The sequence below is a fragment of the Alligator mississippiensis genome, chromosome 16 (assembly GCF_030867095.1).
Source record: "Alligator mississippiensis isolate rAllMis1 chromosome 16, rAllMis1, whole genome shotgun sequence".
Classification (NCBI taxonomy): Eukaryota; Metazoa; Chordata; order Crocodylia; family Alligatoridae; genus Alligator; species Alligator mississippiensis.
In genome coordinates, this window is record NC_081839.1 from 14,844,034 (window position 1) to 14,864,169 (window position 20,136).

Consider the following 20,136-nt stretch of genomic DNA (forward strand, 5'->3'; position numbering starts at 1 on the left):
CGGTCACTGCTTGGGTCACACGGACAAGGACAGACAATGCGCCCAAAGAGTTCAGGGGCTCAGGTCATCTGGGGTGGGAGCACCCCCAGGCCAGGCCAAGCCAAAGGCGCCCACAGCCCCCGCATTCAGCACCTTGCCCGGGTGGGAGGGAGACCCTTGGTTGCCATGGCAAAAGAGCTGTTGTGCCCAGTGACATCACAATGCCCAGCCTCACTCTCAGGTACCGGCTCCTCCCAGTGCTCTCCTGCCCTTTGCCCGCGCCACTTGCCCTTCCTCATCCTCGTCCTCGTGCCTTATCTCTGTTGGTTAGTTAGTTCCTTAGTTTAGCAGTATGTTAGGTAGTTTGTTAGTTCTTTAGGTAGTTTCTCAGTTCGTTAGCCAGTTAGATTGTTAGTTTGTTAGCTAGTTAGTTTCTTAGTTCGTTAGGTAGGTAGTTTGTTAGTTGATAGGTTGTTTGATAGTTCGTTAGATAGTTCAATAGTTAGTTAATTATTTCATTAGTTCATTAGTTAGTTGTTTGTTTGTTTCTTAGTTAGATTAGTAGTTCCTTAGGCATTAGTTAGGTAGTTAGGTTTAGTCCATCCTCCTATCCGGGCGTCAGAGGTGAGCACCAGTTGCAGACGTGAGTGCACTTTCTTATTCAGCCATGGGGGCAGCCCTGGGGACGCGGCATGGGTCCGTCACAGGGACTTTTGGGAGATGTGATAAACTGTGAGCGGGGGCTGAGGTTGGGCAAGGGCCCAGCACTCGGCCCCGTGCCTCGTCCCTGCTCTCGGCAGTCCGGCTCCTCTTTCCCTCCTTCAGCTCAGGGCTTTGTTTCTTTGCAGATGCTCCGGTGGGAGAAGCTGCCCCCCGTGTGCCTGCACTCCAGCAACCTGGGTGAGACCTGGGCACATGCCCTGCCATGGGAGCAAGAAGGGCTGGGCAGCACGAGAGTCCACAGGGCTGTGTGGCTTACCCTCCCGGCATGGTTTGTCTAGCAGGCTAAGCCCACGCTGTCCAAGGTGCAATCTGGACAGCCCCCGCCCTGTGCCACCCCCTCCCCCCCAGCTGTCACCCCTTGCTCTTCACCAGCAAGTTCCCTGGGGAAGGGGAACAGGACTGGCCCCCATGGGCTCCTCACGCTCATGCCCCAGCCCATGCCCCAGCCCTGGGAGCCTTCCTCCTGGCAATGGCCCTGCTGCCCTCTGCTCCCTTGCAAGGTGGCGCCCATATGGGCTCTGGGATCCCCATCCTAAATGTGGTGCTCAGTGCCACCCAGCCTGACGCTCAGCCCTCATGTCCTCTCAGCACTAGATGCCAGCCTGGGCACAGACAGATGGGCGAAAAGAAAACTGCCCCCCATTAAGGGGTCCCCATCTGTCCCCTCCGTTGGACAAGGGCACGAGAGGAGGGACCCTGCACCCAGTGAGTTTGGGACTAGCGTGAGCGGTGGAGGGACTTGCGTGGTTGCATGGGGAGGGGACAAGGTCCTGCTCCCTGGACGGACTCCCACCCAAACCCTGTGGAGGAAGGCCCTGCCCATGTGGCACACAGGACTCCTGGCAGGTGCCCCCACGTGTTGTGCCCCGGAGGGGCTGGTCGCCCTGCGCGCTGCAGCAGCGTGGGCCCAGCTGACGGGTGGCCCCTTGTCTCCCCACAGAGCCGGCAGCCATGCAGGTGGAAAGCAAGGTGAGGGGCCAGATGTGTCCGCACACCCCTGCTGCCGTGAGTCTTTCCCCTGCCCAGGGAATGGGACGGGCAGCTGTGAGGGTGGGGGTCTCACCTCAGGTGCCCCGTGCCCCTCCCAGCCCCATGCAGCACATGGGACCCTGGGGGACAGTCTCTGTCTCCCACCAAGTCCAGGGGACCTCCAAGACTAAGGTAGGGTTGTGGACTCATCCCCCGATCGCAGGGACAGTCCTTCCCGGATACGAGTGTCTGGGGGGACCTGGGGCTGGGAGGTGGGGACTCACCTGGGACAGGGGGTAACAACCAATCCCTGGGATCCCCGGGCCCAGCTCTAGGAGCCCTGCCCAGCCCCGGGGCACGGGGGGCCACCAACCCAGCATCACGGGGAGATGGGACCTTGCTGCCCAAGGGAGGCAATCGCCCCAGACACTTTTTCTTGCTCCAGGAGGACAAACCCCATGGCCAGTACCACCAGCAGCAGGTGAACGGGTCCCAGCAGGGCTGTGGGCTGTGAGGAGAACAAGTGCACTGGCTGATGGCTGCACGGAGCTGTGGACCAGAGGGACAAGCCTGGGGCTGGGCTGCGGGATGGAGAGCAAAGGCAGGGCCAGAGGGACAGAAGGGACAAGAGGTGGTTCCGTGTGCAGACAGACGGGCAGTGGCGTGAGGCCTCTCTAACCCACATGCTTTCGTTTCCTGCAGGTGGAGCTGAAGGCACTAAGAACCCGCCTCGCTCAACAGGAGCAGGACGCAGCAGTCCTCCTGTCCCGGTAGGTGTGGGGCTGGGGGGCACCGGGCTGTTCCTGGGGTGCAGCGCAGGGCTCGGGGCTGAAGCCCATGGCCTGTCCCTGCTTCTGTGCGAGTCTCTCCTTGGGAAAGGGCTGTTTTGTGGGATGGCGCCGTCAGTCTCCCTGAGCCCACAAATGTGCTTTGTCCCCACAGTGCTCGGCAAAGGGAAGAGCAGCTCCTGGTGAGTTGGGGGGTGGGGCAAGGCCAGCAGCAGTGTGGGGTAGGGGAGGGAGCAGGCTGAGGCCGAGCTTGGCCAGTTGGGTATATCCCAGAGGACATGAAAGCAGGAAACAGTGTCCTGGCACCTTGCGTGTGGGGACAGGTGGGGCTGCCGGGTGCCTCGGGAGGTGCCGCTGTTGGGTGCCCGATATGCTCGGTGCAGCCGTGGGCATGGTCTGACGGGCTGGGGTGATTGTGGGGTGATTGTGGTGCAGACTCAAGTGGAGGAGCTGCAACAGGAGAATAGCGCCCTGGTGCTGGTCCTCCAGGCACACAGGGAATAGGGCCAGGCTCTGGAGGACAGCCCCACAGAGGAGCCCGTTCCTGGTCCTGGGAAGGGTCTCTCAGGTTGGGAGAAGGACAGGGTGAGGGCCAGGTGCCCAGAAGGGGAAGAGGTGAATGAAGGGGTATGACTAGTGTGTCTTCAGTAAGTGCCTTGCCTGCAAGTCCCTCCAGCACCCTGAGTGTCTAGGTGGGGCAGGGCTGGGACGGGGCGCTGCAGGCCTGGGCTCTCTGTGCTGGGAGCCGTCCCTGTTGTGTATGTCCAGACGGCAGCCAGGAACCAGACCTAGGCGCAGGCAGCACAGCGGGAGGAAGGGAGGTGGGTCTGGCAGGACACCCAGGGCCGGTCCCTGGTACAAAGGCAGTGATGGAGAGAGGGGAGGCCTGGACATGGGGTGGTGGCATTGGCCAGAGCCTGGGGGCTTGGGGTGAATGGGAGGTGACCAGTGTCTCTGCCTCCCACCTGCAGGGCTGACACTGTGGCAGAGGGGAGGAGGAGGAGAAGGTCGGGGGCAGCAAGGAGGTGAGTTTCCCCCCTGCACCCCACCCAGACCCAGCCCTGAGGGGCTGCCCCTCCACCAGCCCACATGATGATTGGGTGCCCCCCGCCTCCAAGCCGCTCAGGATGACCTGTCCCACCTCTCTGCCAGGGCCCTAGTGCCCTGCATGGACCAGCTATCTCCTGGGTTGGCCCCTCATTGCCCACCTCTGGGCCTGAGGACCCTGTTGCCAGGGGTTCATCCCGGGAATCAGAGCTTCTGGCCCAGGCCAGGCCTGCTGGGACAGAAAGCCACACATGTGTGAGAGCCACGTCCTGCTCCCTGCTGAGGAGACACTTCTTTACCACATGGTTGTTCCCTGCGGTGAGCGAAGTGACCCCACACTGAGCGTACCCTGACTCTGCCCTTCTCCCGCAGGATCCAGCTCGCCTGGCTGCTCCCGTGCTGCTTCACCCTGAGGAGGTGAAGCCCTGCACTCCTCCCTTCCCCTTTCACCCCTGTCGTCCCCTGCCTTCGTCCTCCCCTTCCCGATCTGCCAGGATGTGTCCATGGGATGACAGCGTTGGTGCCTCTCCCTGTCTGAGCATGTAAGTGGCTTCTCACTCCTTGTAGTTTTCTGCAGCCCCTTCTCTTGTGTCCTTGCCTTGGGCCCGCGCACTCCAACAGACGGGCTTGGTAGTCCTTATGTTGAGATCGCCCCCTCACTCTCATGTAACCTTGTCACAGGCCCCTGCCCGACTCACCTCGGCACTGCCACTCAGGTGGCCCCGCGACATTCAAGCATCCAGTGTCACGGCGAACAGTGGAGCCTCGCCCATTGGCCAAGGGCTTGGCTGCAACGGGTGAAAAGTGGGCTTGCAGATGGAGGCACCCCCGGGAGCTTCTACTGGGACACTGCCAACTTGTTAGATGCTCTCCTCCCAGCCAGGAGGGATCTGGTGGTTTTCCCCAAGGCCAGCATGCGCAGGGAAGCAGTTCACTCCCATCTGGCTTCTGCAGCATCGTTGCCTTACTTGGCTGGCCAGGATGAGCCATTTAACTTCCATTACCTGTTGAGCTGTGAAGTTGAACATAAAAGGCAGAAGCAGAATGCTTGGGGTCTCAGTTCTCACCAGACACCTAAGAGAGAAGAAAAGACAAGATCGTCATGCCGACATGTCACCAGGGGTAATGACAAGACCCAGGTCAGTCTGAACCTTACTGCCGGCTAAACTTTTCTGTCTGGTAAAGGATCCAATTTTGTGTCTGGTAACGTACATTTTATTCAGGGAGAAACTGTTTGAAACACCTTCATCCAACAGCACATCGGGCTTGTAGTTAATTAGCTAAGGCGGTGTGGGGGAGGAGGTCTGGCTGACTGAATGAATGCGCGTGTGTGTGTATTTAGAAATATGAGCCACTGACCAGGTCTGAGACTACGGTTGGGTTCAGCCGCCCCAATTCTGCCTGACAGGGCAGCTTTGAAAGCAAGGGGACCCACCTGGAACCTCGTGACCCAGTGGACAGGGCTTCCCAGTGATTTGGTCTTTTTCTATCTGGCTATTGAATGAATGTGTGTGTGTGTACTTAGAAAAATGAGCCATTGACCAGGTCTGGGACTAAGGCTGGGTCTAGCCGCCCCGATTCTGCCTACAAAGGTAGCGTCGAAAGCAAGGGGCCCAGCTGGAACCTCGTGACCCAGTGGACAGGGCGTCTGAGTGATTTTGTCTTTTCCAAACCCCTTGTCCCAGTAGCTTCTGCCGAGAGCAGGAGTGAAAGTATCTCTCTTGTGTTTCCCTCCCCATTTCCATTTTATGAGCTGGTGTTGGGTCAGAAGCCTTTTGTCTGGGCAGTGAAAAACTGCAGGGCAAGGCACTGAGCGGCCCGGACATCCTAAATAAACCTCTCCTATGTCTCCCTGTGTGGCTGAAAATGGGAATAAGTCAGTCTAAACAAGTTCCCATCCCCCCTAAGGGGACTCCGGCGTACTTCATGTGCACACACTATTCTCCCGAGGCTTGCAAGTACCTGGATAAGTGGAACTGGTATACTAGGGATGATCCCATGAAGCATTTTCCACAGGAAGGAACATTTGATCAGGATAAAATAGTACACTTAAGAGGGGCTTTAGAGTCCCGTGGATCCAAAACACCACAATACCAGTGGGACACGTACTTTTATTGGTATGATGAAATGTCCAAAAGGTGGACAGAATCTCAAACTAGAAGTCTAAAAGACTCAAGAACAATTAAAACAGCAGTTAAAAGCTGTTCGGGAGAAATTGGCTGCTCCCCCAAATTACACGCCGGCCACTGCTCCGATGTATCCAGCATTGCCCGGGGCACCCCCACCACTGGAGCCAGCAGAGGATATCCTTGACCTTTGTTCGAACCTTCCTCTCCTGTGACTCCCACATCAGCAACAACTGGTTCAACATCAGGCTGCAGCCCAGGTCCAAGAAGCCTTACCTCAACCACCGGATGTTCCCTGTCACAACCTCAAAGCAGGAGATTGGGTCTACGTAAAGGTCTATCAATGGAAAAACGCACTTCAACCCAGATGGAAGGGACCTTTCCAGGTACTTCTGACCACTAATTCTGCTGTTCGTTGCCAAGGTCACCAAACGTGGACTCACGCCTCGCACTGCAAGAAGGTATCACACCTCCATTGGACCCCGAAGCAGCTGAATTCCAACCCAGGTTGGGACCTTTCCCTGAGGCCAAGGACAAAGACCCTCAGGACCTCACTTAGGCAAGTGAGGAGCAACAGGGTGCAAGTGCTAGTAACCTCCCCCCTGAACCCAACACCTCAGCCCAGCTGGATTCATCAGTTAAAGAACAAAGATATCATCTCCGGCCTCGAAGAAAGTAAATGCTCCCGCTCGGAAGATCAGCACCTCGATCAAGACCAAGAGCCGACATTCTCAGTCCTTTAGGTAACCTGAGTCCTGAGGACGAAGAAAGACTTTGGCTGCCATCCTGGGTTTGGCTGGTAGTGTTCTTTTTCTTACTGGTGCTGGTTATGTTTGTTGTTGAAATTCTTTCTCCCTCCTGTCTCTAAAAATGGCACTGATGTCCTTATACATTACACCTGTGTATCTTAGTATCACCCAAGGGGGGGTGGGAGAAAAATTTGTACTTGCAGATCTCCCTTACGGTGGCTCAAGCTGGAAATAAAAGTGACTGCTGGATATGCTTTTACAGCCCAGCGCACCTACACCAAGGAATCCCAATGATCGGAGTACCAATATCCCTCCAGCAATGGGGAAAAATAAACAGCGGCTTTGTTACACACTACTCGTTAGCTGCCCATCAGTCCGCTCCTAAGGAATGGAGGGCCGCCCCTGCTAACTGGATAATCTCCCCAAGACTAGAGGCGCCTTTCTGTTACAGATCCAACAACACCGGAGCTTATAATAAAGCCACACCTGTAGGACACTACCCTCATTGCCTAACTACTCTAGATTATAGCCCTAGTAGCACCAGTGGAATCCTGTTGGGTAAAGTGCCCTCTCTCAATTGTACAGGATTCATGGTCTACAACTTTTCTAAGGAACCTCATGTTGCTCTCATTGCAAACAGATCAGAATTTGACATTCACTCCAATTTTACTTCTTGTAATATATCTCGGTCCAGCTGGATAGCAGCCGAACGTGGTCCGTCCTATACGATGCATATCAATCGAAAGTGCCGGATATGGCACAACACCTGTCCAGATTTGAGTACCCTTTCTGCCCCAGGCCTTTACTGGCTCTGCGGAAACAGGGCTCATAAAATCTTGCCATGGAATTGGGTGGGGGCATGCACTCTTGGACGTGTTGTCCCTGGTTTCGAACTGCATATTGCAATATATCTGGAACAAGTAAAAAAATTCAACCATCACATGAAAAGGGCGGTTAACCCCTTAGCTACCAGAAACACAGGGTTCCATCGATTTGTGAGAACCTTCATACTGTGGCTTGGAGTAAGAGAGTTGGAACTAGCCATAATGAACATTTCAGCCACAGTGGAAGCTATGGGAAATACCACTGCGGATGCAATTCAGGCTCTGCAAGAAGAGATCTCCCAGATCTCACAAGTAACTATACAACACCGCATAGCCCTAGATTACCTATTAGTATCCCAAGGAGGAGTATGTGCCTTAGTAAACTCCACCTGTTGTGTCTATGTCAATCAGGACATGCGAATAGAAACCGACATTCGTAAAATTCGAAATCAGTTAAGGGTTCTACATTAAGCGGCCTCTAAAAATACTGACTGGGGTCTAGAAGAAATGTGGTCTTGGCTAACCTCCTGGCTCCCAGATTTCGGGGCCCTTGGCAAGAAAATCCTGTATGGAATATTGTTTGTCTTCATAGTTCTGACAATGTTTTATGTCTTAGTGCAACTGATCCTCTGCTGCGTGAAAGCCAGCAGGAGAAGCTTTAGCAAGGCAAGAAAACCCACAGCAGAGTCTAGAATAATGGTGTTACAAAAGTGTGAGCAGATTGAAAGAAAACATGAAAGGCTGCATGAGGAAATAGAGGGGCTCATGAGAATGGAAGTTTAAGGCTAAAGTGAGACTGAAGAGTCTCAAAGTGGGGACTGGAATCAGAAAAAAATAAATGCCTTAAACTTTGATCATTTGAGTTATAAGATGACATAACCGCTTTGTGGAGAATTGCTGGCTCTGTACAGTAGAACAGATAAGGGAAAGTGTTTGTTCTTTGTAACTCCTCTGCAACTGCTTCCCTCACCGCGGCCTTGAAGATAGCAAAAAGGATGTACAACTCTGATTTCCAGGTGCAAGAAGGAGGTTTGTGAACTAACCTCGCCTCCCCCATAAGTTCCCATCCTGATTACAGCAAAGAAGTAATGAAGTAATGTTTATAGCCGCTTTCCATGCTAATTTCACTATATGATCACGTGAGTTGTGAGCGACTGTTAAAAAGTATACAAGCCTCCTGATTTTGCTCTTGGTGGGGACCCCTTCCAAGTGCTTGGGAAATCCATGTCACTTTGGAATCCCCCTTACAGCTGTAGTTTCTTTTGAATAAAAGCTTCTGCTGACCTGACCCAAAAGTATGCTGCGTGCGTTTCCACGACACAGTGGTATCCTAGCACAGAAGTACAGAGGGGTGAGGATGCTGCACGAGCAGGGCAGCGCAGGACTCCAACTCCCGTCATGGCCCGCTCAGATTTGAATAATCCTCAGACTCTGCTGAATCCCTATCGTCAACTCTCTCAGGTGGGACACGTGAAGAAGACGAGGCGAAGACTAGCCCCAAAGGCTGCTGGATAGATTCTTGTTTGAGCCGTTCCATTACATCCATCCATAAAAGAAGTAACCAAAGCAGAGGTTCAATCTCACATGTTTGAAAAACCCTGCTAAGAGACATCCTCCCCCAGCAGCACCTCTGAGAGAATCGTGCCAACTGCCCTGATGTGCTTGACACTCGTGATAGTGGATATGTTATGTTGCAAATAATGTATCGCAATAGTTATCATATCCCATGAAGTCATCAAAAAATTACTGGATGCACTTGTGACTGGCTTGCTGAGTTTTAGGTCCTTTTTAAGTGTCCACCTTTCCTGTAAGTTTTTCAACCTTCTGACTCTTAAACAATATGAGTTAGTGACCATGGACCCCTGCAAAACCAGGAAGCTGTTTATGTATCACCTGCCAGGAAAAGGGAAAACAATTGTGACCCTGAAGATCACTGAGAAGTTAAAGAATGTGTTTCTGTGAGAAATGGAGGAAATTCTCTACATTTGTGAGAATCAGCCCCTCCGAGAACTGGTGATGTAAGCGTTACAGATGTCCCTCCAAACTTATTTAGATACTTTATCTCCTCAATTCTGAGTTTTTATTCTCCATTTAGCATGAAAAAAAAAGCCCCTTGTCTTGGAACCAAGTATGAGGGTTGTGGGGGGCCAAGTGACTGCTGCAGCTCCAGCACCAGCTCCTGCTGCTACTCAGGGTCAGGGCTATAGGTGCAGCTGCAGCTGCTTCCTGCCTCACCACATCTGTCTCTGTACCCTGCTATCTGCCCCCTGCAGCCTCTTCCCCCACATTTCCATCCCGCATTTAATTTCTGCTTCCACATACATCCCCCTCCCCTTACCCTTGCTCCTTATTGGCAGGCTCCTTCCATACTTCCACCTGGGGCATTGAACATGGCTACAGCCCAGCCATGTAGTACTGGCATGCAGCCCATACAGCTGCTATCAGGGCTAGACTGTGGCTGTGCTCAATATCCCAGGCTAGAATAGGCATGGACTCTGCCAGCTCGAAGCAAGGGTAAGGAGTGGGGTGGGAAACAAAGGCTGGGGGGGAAGAGGGAACTGCCAGGCAGAGGCAGGAGGAGAGCAAAGGCTGATGAGGAGGGAGATGGGTGGGCAAAGCTTGGTAGGGAGAGGAGAGGGGGACAGGCAGGGGGAGAAGTGGCAAGGGGGCAGGCACAAGAAGGGGCAAACTGTTTAATCTCTCCACACAGCTTGCTTGTCACACAGCTTTCCATGTATAGAACCTACTGATTGGGGCATCATCTTCAATTCAAGGTCATCTTGGATTCAGGGAAAATACAGTAATACACATGAAAGGGATTAAGACTGGGGAGAACTTGATAGCCAGAAATCTTTCCCAAACGTGTAGGAAGCCTTTACTTCTCTGACACCTTCTTTCCAGTATGAGCTGGCAGGCTCATAGTTCAGCAGCAATGTAGTTCCATACTAATAAGGGGGAGATGAGATGGTGTTAAAAACCTCTGGTCCTCATCCACATTTCTAGTTTGTACTCCTGCTACCTCCAGGAGAGCAGAATCAACACTTGAGAAGATGTCACAGCTGGGAGGGTAGTTTTCATGTTTTAGGCCAGTATAGACACTTTAGAAAGCTTTTCTTGACCATGTCTTGAAATATTTGGGGCCAGATTCACCCTCCCACTCTTCCAGGGTTGTGTCAATTATTCTGCTGTGAATCAACTATCCCCTTTGCCCCATTTGGGAAACTTGCCCCTGTGGAAGACAGACAAACTTCAAACTAGTAGCCTCTTGCCTAGGGGCTAAATCAGAAGGTTCAGCCTTAGTTTCCCCAGGAACGCCTGACTGTAGTAAGGAATCCCTGACTACAGCCATCATGTGATGGGGTTGATGCATCTATGGCTTGCTGTTACATGGCCCTGTATTACTATGACCACTCACTGTCAGGTTTATACGTTCTCCAGTTTCGTTTAGCATGCAGCCCCTTTCACCATGAATAATATAAACATTTTTATGCGATTTCCAACCCTGGCACAGATCTATGCATACTGTTAAACTTTTGCTCATCCTAATGGACCTACTCCTATGCTTAGATTTGGTTATATACTTGTTCAGCCATGGTTTCTATAGAGATATAACTGGGCAGTTTTGTGCCCTGGCAGCAGCAGGGCTAGAAGCTCCTATTTTTGTATCCCTCTCCCCAGTCAGGGCCCAGGGATGATGACCCAGTTACCCCCTTTTAGTTATGGGTTTTTGCAGGGTGCTCTGTAGAAGTCTTGGCTGGTAGGAACCAGAGCCAGGATATAACGGAGTTGGTATAACCACAACTTGTTATTACACAGTCCTGTGTTGCTATGATTACCCAATGTAGCTTCCCGTGCCTCTCTCCCCGAGCATCACACATCTGGGTCTCCTTCAAACCTCGCCACCGCCACCTGGGTTGCACGGCCAGGCTCCTGAGAGCAGCCTTGGGTCAGCTCCCCAGGGGTCACGCCTGCCACATCTTTGATGATGATTAGTTCTTAAGTGGGAAGAAGATGTTTAATCCCATCTCCCCTGGTTCTTCGCAATGTTATTCATTGGGGCCGGTGTTCTGGCCCTTAATGACACTCAATTTCTTAAGTGTGAGCTACCGATGGTACGGGCATCCACCGCTGCCCTTTGGTGTTCCCTGATTCATGGGATGTCAGCCTCTGCCCGAACTTCAGGTCCCCTTAACAGGTTACCCCCTCCCCGGGTTCGGTACCTCTTGCCTGTTGTCTGCGTCCGGGCTCTGGCTCCGTCATCCTCGCCAGTGTCCCAATCACCGCTGCTGCTGGTCTCTGTCCACGCTGGCCTCATAGGTGATTTGCTGGGCCCTAGCTGGCCCACCTTGTCTCCCGTGGTTCCCCCTCTGGGGTGCCACACCTCTTCGACTGCCGGTCCCTCGGTCCTCCTTGACCTGTCTGAGCCAGGTGGGAACGCCTCTTCCGGTCCCCCCAGTTCCTTCCTGCTGGGGCTTTTATCTCGGCGGGGGGTAGCCACATGGCCAATCGCCCTGGCATGCTTTTACAAAGCGCACCCACACAGACGCGGACTTTCCCATTGATCCCGCCGCTGTGGTTTCACTTTCACCACCAGCAGCTGCCAGCACAGCATCCCGCCACCTCTCTCTGGCTTCAGGTAAGTTTCCTCCACGCCCATATTTCAGGCTGAAGGACTGTCCAACGTAGAAGGGATTTCTGTGTCTTGTAGCGCATAGACATTACAAAAGTAATTTGCACATTTCCAATTCATGTTCTTAGTTAGATATGCATTTAGAGAATGAGCAGACTCAGGGACTGTATCACCGCATAGACCAATATTTATCAATATCCTCTTATGTCTCTCTTATTTTGCAGAAAGAAAAACATTTGCCAGTCTGTGACCTGAGTTTCTTTCCTAAACAACTTTTATAAACCAGTGAAACACATCGTAATTGATGAGGCGCAGAATTTCCGGACAGAAGAGGGCGATTGGTACCAAATAGCTGAGCAGATCACACAAGAGGATAATTGCAATAAGCCTGGTATTTTCTGGATCTTCCTGGACTATTTACAAACAAGTCATGCCTATTCTTGTGGCCTTCCACCTCATTCACAACAGTTTCCACAGGAGTGGCTAACCAAAGGGGTCCGGAATGCAACACAGATATACAATATCATGGCAAAACAGATGAAGACGATTCACAGCTAAATATCCCTTGTCAACAATTGAGAGAGTTGTTAGATGAAGCAGAATGTGGCCACTGCTTGCCAGGTTCTTACAGCATAAAGTATAATTTAAGTCAGAAGCAAATAGCACATTACGGGGTTGGTAAGTGTCTCCAATATTTAAAAAATGGTTACTCAGGGAAAGACATTGCTATTTGATGCTGTACAGTGAGAGAGAAGGAAAGCTATTAGAAATTCTGCCATCCTTAATGAGAAACAAAATGAGGCATTTCAGGCTGGAGGCATCTTTCACAACAGCAGAAGACATGATGAGAAATGGCATTGTTCTTGACAGCATGCGTCGCTTTTCTGACTTGCAAAGATGCATCATATTGGGTATCAATTCTGTCCCTACCTATTGTCACAACCAAAGGCTGTGATTTTTGTTTGTGTGTGCTTCGGCACTGCTAAATTATTTTCCCGCCATTTGTAACTTTCTTTGCAGGGTGCATTTCTTAGCTGCAGAAGAGAGATGCATGTTGCAAGGAGTTCCCGCCATTTGTATTCTAATTTGTGCCCCGCTATTGGTCAGTTCTAAATTATTCCTACATGGCAGCTAGCGATTGGCTTGCTAGCCATATAAGAGGCTTTTGTGGTTTCCGCCCAAGTTGGAGGACTCCACGAACATCAGGAGGAGGAGACTTCACGTCTCGTGAAGATCTCTAAGCGCTGTGGAGCCTATTGGACCCAGCGTGAATATCAAGAAGGTAACAGGGGTCTGATCAGCCTCTAGCCTCTCCCCGTCGCCGATCGCAATCCTTGACGTATCCCTCTTCCCTGCGTGCAAAAAAGTTCCACGGAGCCTCGACAACTCTGTGTGAGTGCCAGAGTTCTGTCCGAGCCCTTAAACTGGGGACTTAAGCGAAGCTTTGCCTGGGAAACTGTCCAGCCTACACCGCGACCATCTTCGGTGTAAGTAAACAATCTTGAATCAACCATTAAGCGTCCGTGCCTAATTCTAGCGTGTTGCCTGCCTTTCCCGACCCGGCATGTCCGGGCTGCTGGCCACAGCCCGCCGCGCACCCCCGAGGGCCTCGGACTGCTCCCGGCCCGCACACCTATGAGGCAATTTCTGAAAACCTGTTACTATGTGTTGCATCCCGAGCTAATTTACAGCTTCATTTGCTGTATGAAAGATAGTGTAAGGTTGGAAAACTTCATGGCAAAGCTGAAGGTGTTGTCTGTAAAAAGGTTGCCAGCCCCTGCGCTAAGCTAGAAAGACAAGCAATTCATAGCGGGCATTAGGAGCCAACAGAGCCTGATATGAGACCACTTCCTTTTTCAAGTGTTCATAGTAGTACACCTAGTTGTGTCAAGGCAACTACTTTGAGGTAACCCCAGCAGAGACAGGAAATATTATTGATGCTAAGGGAGGCTCAGTCTACACTGAGAGGAAAGAAGCGGAAATCAGAAACTGAGAGGACTTGTTTCACTACCTGGACACAGGCGAAGCCAAGAATTAAGTAAAGTGGCGGGTTCTTCAAAGTTGTATGTCTTGCACTGCAGCCTCAAGAAGTCACAATACCTTTTTAATGCTGAGAGCTGCCAAGTTAGGGGAAGACAAGAGCTCACTGAGCCCATCCTGTGCATCTAATCCTCTGCAGGTGTGGAAATCGTCTCATTTTGAATGGAGCAGAGTTGATTTAAAAGTGCCATTTGACCTGCTCTAACAGAAAGGACATGTAGGTTGATGTTCACGTGGAGCAAATCCCATGCAATCAGTAGAGTTTTCTGAACTCTTCTGTTAGCCAAGTAGCCAGCTCCTGCTCTCTGCAGAGGTTTTCAGAAGTGACCAGGTAGCTGGGCAGTTAGTTGCTAAGATCCCAGCAGGTTCATGGCTTCTTGAAGAGGTCGCAAGTTGGGCACCTCAACTGAAACAGTTCAACTCACTAGAGAAAAACTGGTTCTTTTTATTAACAGGGTAAGATCAGGAAACTGTCCCAGTTTCCCTAGTTTGGTGTTTGAATCTTCTAAAGTGGAACCCTTGCCATTTCTGCATGGTTTAATTTAGCTTTGATAAGGAAGACAGGATCTTGGTGCAGGTACTGGTTAATCTACATAGGTTTGTGTTGATTGTTCTAACCGCACAGCACTAAGATCCAGATCAAGCTATTTCATTGTAACAGGGACAGTTATTGTCTTGTTTTGTAAATCAAAATGTTTCAAAATGTTTCAATAGGTACAAAAATAGCAGCTGACATCAATGCTTCTGAAATTAAAATTGCACTAGCATTGATACAATATCAGTAATAAATATAAATCTAAACGACTAAGATAACCTGAAACAAATGAACACAATTCTAAAGCCAAAAGTCAGAATTTGACAAAATGAAACAGAATTTTTTTTCTTAGGAATTTTTCCCCCACGAGGATTTTCTTCAAAATCAATACTATTTAGCACACTATTCCAGGCCATTGGAACAACTTTTTTTTTTTCTGATGAAAACCTGTGCTTTGATGAAAATATTTTGACCTTTTCTATCTGTTACACAACAGGGGGGTTTAGTTCAGGCAGTGAAGGTTCACAGAGTAAAGTCCAAAGTGCTTTGGTTCAACCTGTAGAGCAGTGGTTCTCAACATTTTCAGAGTTAAGGCAGCCCTTGGAAATGGCCAGTTCTTACCTTTCACTCCTTTTTTGCCTGAAAAGCTAAGAACTGGCCATTTCCAAGGGGTGCCTCTGGGTGATCCTTTTCTTTGGGCATCCTGTTCCTAAAATGATCAACAAGATATGTCTCCCTTAAAAGGATCTTGGAGTCATCATTGATGCCACAATGAACATGGGTCGACAAAGTGGGGACGCAGTCTGGAAGGCCAACCGAGTTGGGAGCTTGAACAGTCTGGGGACACAACTGACACCCGTGGCGCCAAAACTCAGAGGTAAGAGATCCTAATTAAAAAATCTCACTTAACGGGTCTCAGTGTTCCCTAGCCTGGACAAGTAATGTCTTCTCAGCGGTAAGCACTCCCTACATTCCTTTTATAAGTATAAGACTTAGTTTATTTTATCTGACTGACTGAAAGATATAACCGGATACTTTATTTGAAACTGCAGGTAGGGGCAGACAAGAGAAGAGAGAAGAAATGAAGGAGGGCTGCATTCCTGTGTCAATGGGGTGGGGGAGAGTCCCCAGCAGGCAGGAGGGGCCAGGGCAGAGGCTGGGCATGGACTGAGGCTCCAGAACCCAGGGTCTGCATTTACCTAGTAGCCCCCAAGCAGGGATTACCGTGGAGGGTAAGAGGTGGCGGGGGTCAGGTTGGGAGCACTCTGCAGGGGTGATGTCCCTATAGGAAGGGTGTCTCCTCCCCACCCTGGTTGTTGGGCTCAGATCTGTACCAATGCTCCCTCTAAGGAGTAGCAGTCTGTGAGCACGCAGCCTCGGTCCATGAGCGCACTGCCTCGGTCCGTGAGCGTGCTGCCTCGGTCCAGCGTGGGACACTTATCAAAGGGGGCACAACTTTTAGTTGTGCGTGGCCATGCATGCGTGCACCTTAGAGGGAACCTTGGTCTGTACATGTGCCCTGATAGGGTGTGGGTGTCTCAAGGCAAGGAGGCAAAGGGGTTGAGGGCACAGCACTATCCTGGGAGCCAGGAGGAGCCTCCTGGCCTGTTGTGTCTGCTGTTGCTCTCCCTGAGCAGGAGAGTCTCAGCAGAGAGAAGCACTCTGTCGGGCGTAATTCCTGCCTCAGTGTAACCTAGGCCTCCTGATAGCCAGGGCATGGCCTGCATCCCCAGTGCCTACCCTGAGCTGTGTCTGTGGCCTCCAGAAGGGTTGAGCAGAGAGGGTGGGGGTTCCCAAGGACAGGTTTAAGGATCCCTCTGTTGGCCTGTGTCTCGCACCGGGAGGGAGGGGGCTGTGTCCTGCAGTGAAGACTCCATGGAAAGTGCTTCCAGCTCTGAGTCCCTGCCTAAATGTGACCTGCCCTCATCTCATCTGGCAGTCTCTGCCCCATACTGGAATGTATTTGTAGAAGTGGAGGTTGGACCTTGGGAATGCAGGAGGCAAAGCACTTTCTCTTCTGTAATAAACCAGTCCTGCCCATTGCAGGCTGAGATGGGGCAGGCCCACCCCACTAGAAGCAGCCCATGGTGAGCTAATGATGGGACTAATTACATTCCCCAGCTGTGGTCCCTCCGCAGGAGCAGTGGATCCAGCAGGGAATGATACACGGCTTGGCCCCAATATCCACTGAGAAAGAAAGCTGCTCATGCAGAATCCCCTTCCATCTGTGCCCAGCCAAGCTCTGCTCTGTGTCCTCGCAACACTATTACCAACATAGTGATCCATGGCAGTATCTGCAGGTGTCAGGGAGCATAGCTGCAAGAACTGGTTGCTGGAAGAGTCTGTGGACATGATGATTGTGCTCTGCAGAGAAGGAGTGTACGGTCCCTGTACATCAAGACCCCATCTGCCACAGCTCCTTCCCAAGGCAGCTGCCAGAGATCCTGCTCCTGGCAGAGGTACTTGTGACTCTGCAGGTCACGGTGAAAGTCTGTCCCAGTTTTAGCATGCCTATTTGAGTAAAAGGTTCCCGGTGAGGAGCTCAGGTGGCAATGCTTGCACAGAAACAGGGGAGTCTTCAGTGGGATGTGTTTGTGAAGGGACTTGGCTGTCAGTTGGAAGCTGGTGTGATTTGCTGTACAGACTCCACTTCCCCTTTTTGCACAGCCCCTGCCCTGCTCTGAGTCACTGTGTGATGTCCCTGATAAAATAATACATGGCGGTCTCTGCGACCGTCATGGAGTGCAGCTGCAGGGAGACCTGGTTCTTGGAGGTGTCTCTGGAGATGGAAATTCGGCTCTGTAGGGCTGAGCTGTAGATGGTGCCGCCACTGTAGTTAATATACCCCATCCACTCCAGCCCTGATGCTTGAGGTTGCCGGATCCAATGCCACCATCTGCTGCTTGTAGCGATGGATTCTCCAGAGATGGTGCAGGTCAGGGTGAGGGTCTCTCCAGGCTTTACCACCCCTGGGCCAGACTGGAGTAGCTGCGCTTGGGACAGGACACCTGGAAACATAGAAAGGCTAGAGTGAAATCCAGTGCAACTCATTTTTCCTGGCCACTGAGCAAAGAGCAGTCAGGACTGATTGTAGGGAGCATCCCTCTGAGACACAGACCTGGGGTAAGGAAGGAGAGAGAGGAGAGAAACAGTCATAGTGATGCCATCATGTGCTGAGACAGGGAGCTTCTCCCTAGAGCTGCCAGTTTCTCCCCCTGGCTGGTGCCAGAGCCCTGCAGGAGCCAGCATTTAACTAGGGAGCCTGGGGTTGGGTTTTGCATCAGTGCTGCCCTGAGCAACAGAGCCCTGCCCAGGGCTGCCCAGGAGGCCTGTGTCTCCTTCTGTGGCCCTTCCCTCCTGCCTCTGCCCTCCCTCCACACAGTTTCCCATTCTGCTTTGCAACCACCTCTCTGTCTGTCTGTCTGTCTGTCTGTCTGTCTCTCTCCTGTACTTGTGCTTCCCCCAGCCCCTGGGAATCCTTTTCAGCAAGGGAGAAAAGCTTGCCCCACGACCTGGCATCCTACCTCAAGCTCTTGAGAACCAGGACTCTAGCCCTCAAGGGGGAATGGAGAGAGCTGGGCTTGGGCTGTCACTTACTGCGAGAGGTCCCAGGGCTGCAGTGCCCTCAGATGGGCTACCCTCTGTGCCAGCTGGATATTGGATCTTCTCCAGAAGCAAACGGAGTATATGGAGGGTGGAGACATCATCCCTCCCCAAGGCCCTCCAGAGCTCAGAGGTGTCACTGCAACTGAACACAAATTACATATGAGCTGCAGATGTTCCTGTGATGTCATGAAGCAATAGGACACTGAAGCAAAGGCCAAGGGCTCTCCTGGCCTAGGACGGGGTTGGGGCACAGTGATGTCATCTGCCAATGCCGTTAGGCATGAGCCTGGTATTTCCTACCCAAACACAGTTGGACGTTAACTCTTACCAAGTCACCCAAAGGATCTGCAGCTGACTTGAAACTCTATGGGCTTTGCCAGGCTATGGGATGTGTGTGTGCCACCAGGCACAAGAGGTAGGGAGTGGCAAGTACCTGTCCATTGGCAGAGGCTTGGCAAGGAGGCTGGTGATCACTGCCTCTAGGTGAAACATGGCAAGAATGCCAACGCCTTCTAACAGGAAGCCTCGCATGGACCTCTCCTGCATTGTTGGCATCCGTATAAAGATAGTGGACAGGATGTCTGGCACCTGGAGAGAAAATAGCAAGAACAAGGGTCCCTTTCTCATTCAGCCAGCACACTCCAAATCAAGCCCTCCCTCAGTTTGGCAATTTGCTGCCGTCTTAGAAATTCCTCGCTTTGAGGGACCAGTGTCCAGACACTGCTGCCTCCGGCTGATCCTAAGAAGTGAGCACGTCCCTATGCCCCTAGTTGGGGTGAAAATGGACACCATGACATGTGGGCAGACACCAACCAGCCTGCACCCCCTCAGCCTTTCCCTCACCCATGTGCACACACCTACAATCTAATTGCATGTCTGCCTGGGACCCATTTCTGCCTGACCTGCTCACACAAACACCCCAACAAATATCGACATCTGGGGGTGGTTTGAAGAAGCTAATTTTGACCTGCTGTGTGGATGCTCAGCTCAGGACCAACAAGCACCGCCAACGTCAGAACCCCTGTGAGAATCCCTGGGACCGCGAGCAAGATGATTGTAAGTGTAATTTTTCCAGGTGAGACCAGCTCTGCTGGAACTGCACACTGGAGTTCACACTTCTCAGTTCTAACTGCACCTCCCTATTCTGCACATGGCCGGGCCTGCGGGACAGTAGGTCCAGCTGCCCATAGCCAGTCCCATCCAGAACAGGGAGAGGGTGGAGGCTGCAGTATCTCTAGCATACAGTCTTTCCTGCGTCCTGTTCCCAACCCTGCAGAGAGGAGCAGGATGGAAAGAGCATTTCACATAGCCTCTACCAAGGCTGGGAAATGCCTGAGGATACACAACCATCTCTAGGTCCTGCCTTGCTGTGGACCCTTTGCATGGTGTGGCACTGAGGGAAGTGTGCATCTGTTCCTCATGCCTAAGCATGGTGTTCCAGCCCAGCCACAGCCGGGTGCCTCAGGCTCCTTGTTGCCCTCTCCTGCTGTATTTGCCCCACAGTCTATGTTTCCAAACCTGCTGGGGCTGAAAGCTCTTCTCAATAATCTAGGTCACTGTGTTCTCTCTCTTGGATGCGGCTGATCTGCTCTTCCCCCCCACATCTCTGGCTAGTAAGGGAAATGGAACTTGCTTCATGTCCAGGGATCAACACTAAGATTGCTGTCCACTCCACAAGAAAGCAGTGTTTGAAAAGCACAAGGCAAATGCAGAAAGCCTCCTCAGCTTCAATTTTACCTCATTCAGAAGGGCATCTCCATTCTCCCTCAGGACTGCACAGAACCAGTGGCCTGCTGCTGTGGCACACATGGGGCTGGCAGAAAGCATGCCATCCATTATTGTCCCCACCAAATCAAGGGCCTAGGTGGAGGGCAAGAATTTGCCAGTGACCTGGAGACAAATAGAAAGAAAGGAAATTGCACTGAACCCCAGAATTCAAGACAGATATTAAAGAGTGGTGCCGTGTATAAGCTTGGGCCTTACGGCAACATGGTGCATGTGCAAGAGGTGAATCCTGGGTTTGAACGTTCCACCGTTCTTCAACGGAGAGAGCATCAATTGACAACACAACACAAACACAGCCAAGCTGCACCTCAGGATAAGTTAAAATGGGCACATGA

The 20,136-nt window shown here is 51.7% G+C and overlaps 1 protein-coding gene across 2 annotated transcripts; it reads right to left on the reverse strand.

Annotated features, from left to right (window-relative positions):
• Positions 1 to 14,715: 14,715 nt before the first annotated feature.
• On the reverse strand, positions 14,716 to 19,900 carry LOC106738248 (maestro heat-like repeat-containing protein family member 2B). 2 transcript variants are annotated; one of them, XM_059719708.1, is made up of 4 exons: positions 19,754 to 19,900; positions 18,450 to 18,604; positions 18,008 to 18,152; positions 14,716 to 17,418 (listed from the first exon to the last, which is right to left on the reverse strand). In XM_059719708.1, the coding sequence occupies exons 1-4, from the start codon at positions 19,850 to 19,852 to the stop codon at positions 17,371 to 17,373; spliced, it is 447 nt and encodes a 148-aa protein (XP_059575691.1). In that variant the 5' UTR covers positions 19,853 to 19,900; the 3' UTR covers positions 14,716 to 17,370. The 2 variants fall into 2 exon arrangements, with proteins under 2 accessions (XP_059575691.1, XP_059575690.1); XM_059719707.1 differs by having other exon boundaries at positions 18,008 to 18,158.
• Between the last annotated feature and the right edge of the window lie 236 nt (positions 19,901 to 20,136).

Bases quoted from the DNA above. Each gene is read 5' to 3' on its own strand.
- LOC106738248 (XM_059719707.1), bottom strand. From the start codon at position 19,852: ATGGATGGCATGCTTTCTGCCAGCCCCATGTGTGCCACAGCAGCAGGC. The intron at 18,159-18,449 runs GTACTTGCCACT...ATTTGTGTTCAG, and splicing joins AAGCCTCTGCCAATGGACAG to TTGCAGTGACACCTCTGAGC. The intron at 17,419-18,007 runs GTAAGTGACAGC...CTATGTTTCCAG, and splicing joins CAGCCCTGGGACCTCTCGCA to GTGTCCTGTCCCAAGCGCAG.